This window comes from Centruroides vittatus, unplaced genomic scaffold (assembly GCF_030686945.1).
Source record: "Centruroides vittatus isolate TY-2023 unplaced genomic scaffold, ASM3068694v2 contig_7, whole genome shotgun sequence".
Taxonomy (NCBI): Eukaryota; Metazoa; Arthropoda; class Arachnida; order Scorpiones; family Buthidae; genus Centruroides; species Centruroides vittatus.
The window spans coordinates 2449508-2461797 of record NW_027122442.1 but is presented as its reverse complement, the minus strand read 5'-3'; the positions used below and the strand labels follow the sequence as shown (position 1 = coordinate 2461797).

Below are 12290 nucleotides of genomic sequence, written 5' to 3'. Positions count from 1 at the left end.
TTATCCCTCTAGCGGCTAAAAATAAACTTTTTTTTAAATAATTAAATAACTTGTAAAAACACAAGAAGTTTAATGAAAATGAATTTTTGTAGTAATATTTTTAAATTAAAATGATAATTTATCTTTCGTTGCCTTCCATAACTTTGTTTTTAACTCTTTCCGCCCTGTGGGCACTAAGAGGACCTCTTTAAGCAAGTCCATTATGGGTTCGGCCAGGGTCATAATGGGGCAGCCGGGTGGTGAGGGACGGGACCCGACATATCAAAATGGACCACCTCTGAAAAATTTCCGGGGATTTTTCGACCTGTCCGGATTCGATTCCAGGTCCCCAGAGCGGTAGGATGCCACCTTGGCCGCTCCGGCCATTTGGCCGTCACCCCTGTTAAATATAGGCATAGTGTAATTTTAATTGAAAGATCTGAGGCTCAGACCTCGCACGTTTAATTACTTAACTATTTTTAAAAAGTAAAAAAATCAATTATCTGAAATTACGAATGTTTTATTATTTTTATTTTCTTCGGCCAATTTTGCCGCCCTTAGCAATCTGCCTCCCTGGGCAGCCCACCTTACTCACTTCTGTATCACTCCCTGCCTAAGAGAGAGTTATCTTTTTTAGCAAGTTCGTTACGGATTTTGCTAGGCTCACAAATGGAGAGCCCAGGTGATGAGGGACGGAACCTGATACATCCTGATGGATTACCCCGAAAAATTCCTGATGTTTCTCAACCCGGTGATGCTTGTAGTCCCTTGTCTTATACATACCCCTTAACGACGGCCGGATGACCGAGAGATAAGGTTTGGGAACCCGAGATCGAATCCTGACATGTCGAAAAACCCCAAGAATTTTTGGGGGATAGTCTGTACCAGACATGTCGTGCGGCGTCTCTCATTACCTAGACCCTGTTGCATAAACGTTATAAGCTATATGACAGTTGTAGCGAGTACTTTAGCTTGTTACTAATTATAACTTTATTGATTGCATAAATTAATCAAAATTGCTCACACCTAGTAGGTAGTAAAAATCACGTAGCTTTCAATTTGTTACAAAGCTTTCTATTTAATATATTTTTGCTCGTAATCGGTAACTTGTAAAACTTGTAAAGCTTAGTGTCATATGGCGGAAAACATCAAAAATTAAAAAGATATTAAAACGTATAGAATGTGCAGATTAATATAGCATTTTTTAACCTTTGATTATATAAGAAAAATATATATTTACGTCAATAAAACATTTTAAATATAAATCTTACTGCTATTAATCTGATTATAACATTGACTAATCTAGAAATACATCGTAAATTTAGAGAACTAAAAACGTATTTTTCAAAACCCGACGTGAGCAGCCACATTTCTATTGACTGACAAGGACTAAGTAGATGAGAATATTATCCAAAATATTTTATTACCACTCTTAAAGGTCTTCCTTTTCTTTGCACACTTTTACACAATTTTTTTTTTTTTTTTTTTTAACTTTTTCTGCCTTGTGGGCACTAAGAGGGCCTCTTTTAGAAGGCCCATTATGGATTCGGCCAGGCCCACAATGGGGCGACCGGGTGGTGAGGGACGAGGCTCAACATATCCGAACGGACCACCCCCGAAAAATTCCTGGGGATTATTCGACCCGTTCGGATTCGATCCCGGGTTTCCCAGAGCGGTGATGGCGGACGTGTATTCAATTTTCTTTAAACATGACGTCGCTATAGCCACTCTATGGGTTCGTTTGGAGATTCTAACCGGTAATACCGAGATAGTGGTGATTGACGTCATCGGTCATAGCAAGTTATTCCGGGAGTTAGCACATTTTTAATCACGCTGGTTATTTTGGGTGTTTAACATGGCGGAAAGTCGACTATCATTAATTTTGTCATTGCTCTCGAATATCGATTCAGAATCATATGACGATCAAGATTCAATTAGTACATCAAAAGATGAAAATAAACTTGTAGAATTTTTTGGACAAGTATCGGAGAAATTTATCTTTGATTAGTTTATACTGTGAAAGCAATAATTTCGTAGCATTTGCTGGCCATTGACCATGTCGCCCCATCTGAAATTTGGGACGACAGGGCTTTCCTATCTTGGTCGCTTTGTACCACAGAAACAATATGTTTTATTTCCTCTAAATTTTTAAAATCACGGTCACATTCGTCACACGATACAATGTGTCCGTTATCTTGTAATTCAATAGAACAGCTGTAACCGCTTTGTCACCGTGGTTACATCGGTAAGTACCGCAGAACAACCGGTGACATCATAACCGTTTAATAATACAGAATATTTATGTTGTTATTTTTAAATAATAAAATTAAAGTATTATCATAAGAATTGCTAAAGTATAAAGAAATTAACAAAATATTATATATATATTTTACAGAATTTAAAGATTTAAGAGTGCATCGGATTATAGAAGTGAAATAAAAATGTTTACTTCAATGACATTCGTGTTGAAGAACTGGACATTGTGCTGACACAATTTATTTTAAAGGCAAGAAAACACATTTGCAAAGCCCGAAAGATATGTACCAGTTTATAAAAAATAACATTGCATCTTCTTTTCCTAATACCGAAATATTGTTAAGAATTTACTTAACTATGAATGTAAGTAATGCAACAGGAGAGAGATCTTTTCTCTGTTTTAAAACGAATTAAAAATTATTCAAGAAATTTAATAGGACAAAAAGGCTAAGGTCTTTAGCAATGCTTGCTATAGAAGATACTCTCAAATGGCTAGATTGCGAAGATATTATTGATCAATTTTCTGAAATGAAGATCTGAAAACGAAACGTTTAAATTTTTAAAGGCTATAATTATATTTCTTCTTCTTATATATTTTTCGTAATACCAGAAACTCTTTTATTATACAATACAATTGCATTAGTGTTTGTATTCTCTATTATTAATAAAACTTTTAAGTGACATTATTTAATATTTCTTAAGAAGCAATTTATTTAATTGGGGCCCAATTCTAATTTTGTCTAGGCCCCACTAGAAGCTTAATCTGGCACTGACTCTGAAGACCCTGAATCGAATCTGGATAGATTGAGGAATTTTAGGAATTTTTCGGGGGATATTCTGTCTGGGATATGTCGGGCACCATCCTTCACCACCCGGCGGACCTGGTTTGTTTAGTGACCACAAAGTAGAGAGAGTTAAAAAAAATCATTTAGGTATGAAACAAAAAAAAAAAAAAAAACAAAAATTAAATAATAAAATAGTGTGATATGTGAGGGAAAGAGAAAAAGAATCCATACCTAAATTATATATCACTATTTAATTTAATATTTTAGTAAACTGAATAAAGCATAGCTTAAAATTTTGCGCTCTTTCATGGCTTACGCCCTAGGCGGTTGCCTATTTTGACTAAATGATAGCGACAACCCTGTGTATAATACATTCTGGGAGATCAGAATTCGAGTCTGGTCGGATCCTCAGAAATTCTCGTGGGTTTTTAATCCAGATGTGTCCTGTTTCTCACCACTTACTTGTTAGTCGTCCCATAATAATCGAACTCATAACGAACGAGATAAAGTCCCTTTTAATGTCCGCAAGATGGAAAGAAAAAAAAAATGAAAATTTGATAGTATAATTTATTGGGCTGCAATTTGAAAACAATTGTAGATCTATAAATTCCCACTTCCGTCCGTCTTTCCTTAATCTCGAGAACGGAGTTAGATACATGAAAGTCAAGACCAGATATAGAAAGCTTAGTGGTAAGAGGCCTCGATTAACTATATAAGAATTTCCGATACATCGAAAGTCATGTTATTTTAATTCAAATCTTTCCCCATGGGAAGCGGTTAATAGATCACCGACACGACTGTATTGTTAAAAGTATGATGTACAGAGCCAAGACACTACTAATTTGAAGTGGAAAGCATATATTTTAAATGAAATAAATTAAAAATATAATTAAAATAGTAAATTAGTAAAGTAGTAAATTTAGTAAATTATATCCAGTAATGATATAAATTTTAAAACAAATTAAAATTTTATTTTTACTTCAAGACTGGCAACACTTCTCTTAGGAAAATGCAAATCTGCGGCGTGTTTATGAATGTTGACTTTTATCAGCGGAAGATTGTAATCTGATTACACTCATTTTGTCTACTAAAACGAAAATGATAAAAAATACGTTAAAGATACATATTTTAAATTAAAATATAATTGCTCAATATACGATGAATTCGTAAATCGAATAAAAGATAAAACAGTAGCAATTAATAAAGCAAGAAGGCAATAATTAATTGTAAGTTCTGTTTCATTATCAGTTTTGCTGTATGAGGTTTAATAATAACGAACTATTCGGAATAATACGCTTGTAGAATCAATTTAAATTATCTTAATTGATAAATACGTAACTCTTATCTGTTAATATTGCTGTATCTAATAAATATTAACTAAAATGCAATTTATTCGTGCTATAAAAAGTGCAGGTAAGTTAGTTATAGACAATAATTTTATTTAGTTGAATAAAAAAAACAGCATTAGTTTTTGTTAATAATAGTATTTAAAAAATTAATTTTGGCTGTTTTTTTCTTTTTTTAATTTTTCTCTGTTTTGTGGGTAGTAAGACAGCCTTTTAAATTATAGCTTACTCATAGGGCCTGTTCAGAAATGCTTGTCAGTAGCAATGAATGAATGATGTCGTTGATATCTGGTAACAACAGGGCCATGTTCAGTAACGCAGAATTCTTGCTAAGTCTAGTTATGCTGCAATGTTGAACTCATTTCTAACTACTGCTTGACTCCTCCCACCACTAGCTTCTTTATATCTATTCTTAGCTCTGCTCACTAAGCCATTCAGAATTCTAACTTAGATGTTCTGGGTTACTGAACACGGCCCTGGTATTTCACCAGAAACTTTATATGTAGTGTTTTCAAATGATGACTGATTTTGGAGATTGAATCGGGAAGCATTTCCGTATGGATTTGAAGTATATCGGTGGCAGTTTCGACTTGATTCCTAATGAGGACAGTGAAGGACAGGGTCCACAGATCTGAGATGAACCACCCATAAAAAATTCCTGGGGTTGCTTGCCTAGTTTTGATCTCTGGTCTCCCAGAGCAGTTAGTGATGCTTTAACCACTGTATCATCCAGCCAAAAATACTAGCCTAACTGGATGTGATTTTGTAGTTTTTGAAAATAACATGATTAGAAATTTTACATCCAAATATAGATTGGTGATTAACCACAATCCTTTTCTGGATGTCGGGATACAAGTGAACTTCCTAAGCTTCTGGTGGGGTGCATGCAATGTTTCTTATGGAATTGCGGGCTTTAAGCTTGCTGAGTACTGACATAATCTAGTAATATATAGTTTATTCTCATCTTTTTACTGGTCTAGTTTATTTTTAATGTTCTTTGTCATGAATATCAGTTTGAATAGAGTTGCATAATGGCATGAGATATAAAACAGGAAAATAAAATTACATTGCCAAACTCTAGAGCAGGGATGGCCAATCTGTGGCCTGCATTAATATTTTTTGCAGCTTGCATCACATAAAATATGAATAAATATATCAATTCCCAGCTTAAGGAAGTATTCAGCAAAAATTCAAATGTTATTTTCTACAATTTAATCTATGTGAATAGTTTTTTCCTGCAATGAATTTAATAAAAATTAAAACAAGAAATTGGCTATCAGACTCACATCAAACTAATTTAAAACTAGCAGTGATTAACATTTAACCAAATATTTCTGATATATTATGTTTTCATCAGTTCCAGAAGCTAAATTAAGTATACCTATGCTAATTTATAATTATATATGAATAAATGATTGCGATTTATGAGCTTTTTTTTTTCCTCTTGTATGCAGCCTGTGTCAGTTCAAAAGTTTTGATATGCAATGCTTACATAGAGAAAGGTTGCCCATCCTGCTCTAGAGCAGGGGTTCTCAAACTTTTTTGATCCACTGCCCCCTTTGTTCCATAAAGTTATACCCAACGTCCCCTAACCCGTCAGTGACCCCAACTTTTGCCTTTGGTCACTGTTCAGTACCCTGCCTCCAGCGCCCCCTAGATTTACTCACCGCCCACAGGGGGGTGGTAACGCCCACTTTGAGAACCCCTGCTCTAGAGGGTTGTATATTAGGACCTCAAAGGCTGCAGGTTGTTCAATGCTATAGATCAGGGGTGGCCAACTTTTGTGTACATAAGATCTACTTTTTATCTTAAAAATGTGTCGCGATCGACTTGTTGTCATAGGCATAGTCTAAGTGGAAAGGGGGAGGTGTGAAATACATACTATGTTTATACACTGTGTTTCAGTACGAGGTGCACTGCTTATGAGTCGAATCATAACTGCATGCATACTGTTGCGTTCGGTTAAAAATATAATACATTAAGTCACGACATCGTGAGCAATTGACCAAAATTGACTTATTGGCCACCCCTGCTATAGATGGTAGACAGAGAATATTATGAAATATCAAAAAAAAATGAAACTAAATGAATTACCATATTTTACGGACTATAAGATGCTATGGACTATAAGACGCATCTTAATTTTTAAACAATCTTTTAAAAAAATACCTATAAGATGCTACGGACTATAAGACGCATTTGAATTTTGGAGTCATTTTTTCGAAGAAAAAAGTGCGTCTTATAGTCCGTAAAATACGGTATTATTAAAAATGAGATTATTACTATCATAAATTATCTTACAATAGTACAGTGGAACCTCGGTATACGTCTGCTTTAGAATACGTCCAATTTGGAATACGTCCTGTTCGGATGAAACAAATTTTGCTCGGTATACGACTTAACTCAATTATACGCGCCATCTATGAACAAGTAGCACTATCGGTATACTAGACCAGACTAGACATTCCTGGTCCCGTGGTTTATAACTTTGTTAAATTTTTTCTAATTTTAATTTGTAAGTAAAATTTTATTATTTTTATTAATTATGAATTACAAAAAGGCAAATGAAAAGCAACAGAAAACTAAAAAAATGACTAGAACCACAATGGACTGAAAAAAGAGATTGTTGAGAAATATGAACGTGGCATGGGTGTTCGAGATTTAACTGTTGCATACCGTATTCCGAGAACAACGATATCGACAATCGTGAAAAATAAAGACGTTATTAAATCTGCTAACGTTGTGAAAGGGGTTTAATCAATTTCTAAACAGATTATTAGAATTAAGGAGAGTTTGGTTTGATTTGATTTTGATTTAATGATTTAAATAATATAATACAATATACTGTAATAACTTTAAAAATCTATAATAAAATTTATTTTTTTATTAATGTGCTCAAACAGTGTTTAAATTATTTTACAACCCCATTAATATATCATATCAAGAGGGTTTTTTCTTAGATGAGAACGGATTAATCATTTTTACATTACTTCTTATGGGAAAGGTTGGTTTGGTATACATCCTGTTCGGTATAAGTCCAAACATCAGGAACGGATTAAGGTTGTATACTGAAGTTCCATCGTAATAATTTAGAATAAAAGAAATTTGATTATTTTACTTTATCTGTTATTAACTAATTTTTTTAATTAAAATTTATTATTAAACTTTGTTTTATTATTGTTTATAGTTTAGCATCAGAAGACAGTTTATTTTGTTTACATTTGAATACATTGTTTGGTTTATTCTTAATACATTGTTTGGTTAACAAAATTAAATGATTGTTTTATGACAAAAGAATAATAATATGTTTTTTGTTTGTTAATGAACTAGCTAGTTGAAAGGCCGGTCACAATAGGAAAAAGATGCTAATATTTAGTTTGCATTTATAATTTTTTCATTGTATAGTAGTAACTCAGTAATAATCTTGTATTGATTAGCTCCACATGATTAAAATCATTATTGTAAGTTTTATCTAAGAAACAAAAATTAGCTAAAATATCTGAAATCTAAACCTGACCATTATTTTAAAAATGATTTTCTGATTATGTATTTTATTATACACAAGTATGTTTTTTTATTAAATACTTGAAATTATATGAAGGTAAGGCAAAGAGATTTTTTTTTATTAAAAAAATTGTGAAAAATTTCTAATTACAGATATATATCTTGTATCTATTCTCTGTATTGAAATTACTACTGCAATTAATCATAATCTTTAGTATTCATCATGATATCCAAATCAAATAGTAACAGTACTGTGAATTTCTTTAAAGTGCATTTGTGAAAAATTCAAAAGTAACACTAGTAAAGCCGTGGTCACACCATTCGATTTCTAGCTGCGTAGACAACTGCAACTCCTACAGCTGTTCTCGTTAACTAGTAAACCCCCTTCGGAAACTGGCGTGAGTAGAAATGAAAAGTTTGTTCTACTTGTGCCGATTGCAAACATGCATCCAATCATCAAATGTCTATGTGCCACGTCTTATGGTGGCAACATTGAAAATACTATAGTTCATCATCATGGTGGAAAGAAAGACAATGGATAGTTTAACAAAATTGAGATTATTAAAGCTAATTCGGTCTCACGAATGCTTGTGGGATTTTAATTCTTCGTTTTATCGAAGAAAGGATAAAAGAGCACAGGCATGGCATGAGATAAGTGAAAGTCTCAGCATTGATTGTAAGTACCATTTTTTGATTTCTCGATATAAAGTTTTGATTGTTTTTAGTTTGGTAACGACAATATTGTTTGAAATATAGCTGAAAAACTAGGTAAAAAGTTCCATCATCTGAGAACGATGTTTCTTCAAATAAAAAAAATAGTAAATAACAGCAGGCAAAGTGGATGTGGTGAAAACGAAATACAATTTTCATTTCGCCAAGATTTAACCCAGCATGAAAGTTTTCTCTTATTTTTCTCTTTGTGTATTCTCTCCAACTCTAACAAAATTATCGCCTTTTTTCTTTTATTCATTACAGAAAAGGAACTGCTTGCCATTTTAATAATAAAAGTGGCTAAAATTCCATAAATATTCTGAAGTAGAACATAAAATGTCGGTAAACTCACAAAAGTAGTCAAAAACAAGCTACTGTAATTTTATTGGTTTATTATAGGGTCACATGTTTCCGAGTTGCAATGCCAGCTAACAATGTGTGACCATGAGAAGATGCGTGTGATTCACTCTTGTTGCGGTTGCCTGCATGGCTGGAAATCACATGGTGTGACCATGGCTTAAAAGTGAAGAGAAGTTAAGAACACTTCCTACATCTGTTTTTGTTTGTTTCATTGGCATTGTATCGGTGTTGTATGTATACAGTAATTTTTATCATAAAATTTCAGTGCAATCTTATGAATTTATGAAAAACAGACTGTTTTATTTGACATGACGTTCCATAAAAAACTAATTTGTTTGTACTGTATTTTATGTAATACAGATACCGTACTTATCTGAAAGCATTGTACTAAACATATTTTATATTGCTATTTTTACAGGTTGTGTTCAATGGAAATGGAAGATAATTTTGCAAATCTTCAGTTAATTAAATCAATTTTATGCTTGTTAAAACATGTTTGATATTTTCGGAGATGGAGAGATTTTTTTATAGCCAAAAATATGACCAAAAATGTAAAGTTATTTTAATTAATTTCAAATTGTGTCAGTTGATTCTAATTGATATGTATAGGTGTTAAACAATGTTTGAAATTAACCATAGTATTTGAAATATTTGTAAAGTAATATTTAAAATTAAATGATTGAATAGATCTATAAGTGAACTGATTTCTTATTGACAAGTCCACTTCTATCCATTTTCACCATTTTGTATTATACAAATGTGCCAAATGATGTCAATTTATATTTTTATTAAAGTATGTAAAACATTGAAATTGAAAAAGAGTATCTAAAATTAATGCATTCTATTTTTTAAAGTGTAAACAAGACACAAAATAACACACCAAGCTTTAACTCTTTGCACACGCAATTAGCCAAAATCGGCCTTATCCATTAAAAATGAAATTGGTCGATTGTAAAGTTGTTAGGCTAGTTTTGCATACCAGTTCTCATAGCCTGAGGGGTAAAACAATTTAGGCATTAGCAACAGAGATGAAGTAAGTTTTCAGAGCTTAGAGTTAAATGAAGCAAAAAACAAAATAAATACTAATTCCCAAGCTTTTTTGCATGACTCTAGCCCATCATTAGAAGATAAGAGAATGCTTATGATTTATTTATATAATGAAACATATTACAACTACTGCAGGATTAAAATATGAAATAAAGCAAAAAAACTTCCAAGTCTTTTTACTAACTTTTTCTTTTCAAAAATCATTTTAAATGCTTAAAATTTTTTTATAATTTTTAAACTTTCATATTTAATATGTTCCTACACTCATTTCTTTTTAAAGTTTTAAATATAATTAGAACTAAATATTTTTATTTATATTCAAAATTTTAAAAAGTAAATGTTTGAAATTTGAAGTATTTTATGTAGACTTTGAAAAAAGGTAAAAATAAATTGATTGTCCTTGAAAACTTTCTACGTCATGAATTTTCTATTTAAATTTAATTTCCTATTATTATTGTTTTCTTATTTAATTTTTTAAAATTTTATTTAATTTAATTTTTATTTCATTTGGTTTATTTGAAGGTCTGGTGGTGATAAACTATGAAATTTTAAAGTATTTTGTTTAAAGAAATGTATGAGGCAAAGAAATAGTTAAATTTTTATATGAAAAACTGTTAGAGAGTATCTGATAACATAGCAAAAATGTCATTGAATAAATGAAATTACTAGAATTGTATCTAGTAATTTCATCTTCATGCAATATATATAATTGTCAGCTTTGATATATGGTTTTTTCTCCCCTCCCATGGATTCAATTACCACTGCAATCAGTATCTGTTTTGGACAAGTGACAGTTATCAAAAAAAAGATTTTATTTCTTATAGAACAGAAATAATGAATGCATATTCAGTAGTTTCAACTTGTTTCTCAATTAACCTATGAGATTTATTATCATGTGTCTTTTCCATTTTATCAATTGCATTAAATAGTATTATAATTGTTTTTTTATGAATGTTGACTCAAGCTTCAAGTTTTTAAATAGTTTCTTTTGAATTTTCTTTCACATGATATTTCAAAATTACAAAAATGTCGGGCCTACTTGAATTTAATTCTATACAGTAATACCCCGCTTAACGCAAGGGAGGCATTCTTAGACGACAAAGTGCTAAGCGAAACAGCATTAAATGAGGGGTCATTTTAACATAGAGTAAATAGGGATACGTGAACATGTGACCAAAACTAAACAGATTTTACTTTAATTTTAGGTTATTTTTATATTAATTTTCATAATATATATTAAATAACACATTAACATATTCACACAGAAATGTAAAGTTCATTTTTTGTGACGAAGGTCCTGACTCTTCTGAAATTCTTGAGATCGCATCCAAAACACCTGGTTTTTCTTTTGCACTCATTTCAAAATCCGAATCATTCACTACAATTTGATCAACGATTTCGGTTATCGTTACCAAACTTTACTAAGGAAATCTGCAGAGAAATTCTTTGGGTTCGTTGTTTTCAGAATCTCTGTTTTCCACTTCTACACTTTTTTGCCACCTTTTGCTGATTGGTTTGTGTTCGTAAATAATCGTATTATGTACAAATCAATGAAATGCTGCAAAAATTAAAATCAGCGTAAATTTTGAGCTTTTTTTTAGGTTTCGAGCAGACTGCATTATATCAAATCAGTGCTAAGCGAAGCAGCATTAAGCGGGGTCTTACGTATCTCTAAAATGAAATTTTGGAATTACTATTGTACTATTTGTTCATTTATAATAGTTTCTTCAAATATTGATTGATGCAAATAGTTGCAGTAGAACTATTTCTTAGTTCTAACTTGTACAAAAAGTAATTCTACTTTTAACTAGAGTTCAAGTTAAAGATTTTAAATACAAAATAAAAGGTGGAATGCAGTCATAACATCAAATATTCGAATATTATATAAAGTTTGAAAATTAAAATCAGTTTGAAAGAAATACCTTATTCATAGCATAAGTATTGATTGTACATATCATCATCCTACACACCGGGGTGTATAAAATATAAATCGAACTCACTTGTGCCTATTGACCGGTGTGAAATAAATAACTTCAATTCAACGAACGTTTTCTGGACGCCTTCCGTGTCCTTCTTCAGGTTAACTGCTGGATTCTATTATTTTTAAAAAACTGCGTTCCGATCTTTTAAGAACAAATTCAAATGAAGATAGTTCGAAAGCGCGATGACCATCGCGCATGCGCTATATCTGTCGTGCTCCTTGTCGTACTGTATCATATTCTTTTTAATCTTTGTATTCTTTTTTATCTTTGGGTCACATGATTTCATGTGTTATCGGACCCAAATAAATCTTTATGCATCC

At 31.7% G+C, this 12290-nt stretch overlaps 1 protein-coding gene across 4 annotated transcripts in view; it reads left to right on the top strand.

Annotated features, from left to right (window-relative positions):
• Window positions 1-4032: 4032 nt before the first annotated feature.
• Start1 (Steroidogenic acute regulatory protein-like) overlaps window positions 4033-12290 on the top strand; it is a 73510-nt gene continuing 65252 nt past the window's right edge. For 2 of the 4 annotated variants that reach the window (XM_067276640.1, XM_067276639.1), the window contains exon 1: window positions 4329-4433. In XM_067276640.1, the coding sequence (XP_067132741.1) occupies window positions 4403-4433 (31 nt within the window). In that variant the 5' untranslated portion in view covers window positions 4329-4402. Of the gene's footprint in view, window positions 4247-4328; window positions 4434-12290 lie in introns of those variants that run through there. The other 2 variants (XM_067276642.1, XM_067276641.1) reach the window with 2 other exon arrangements.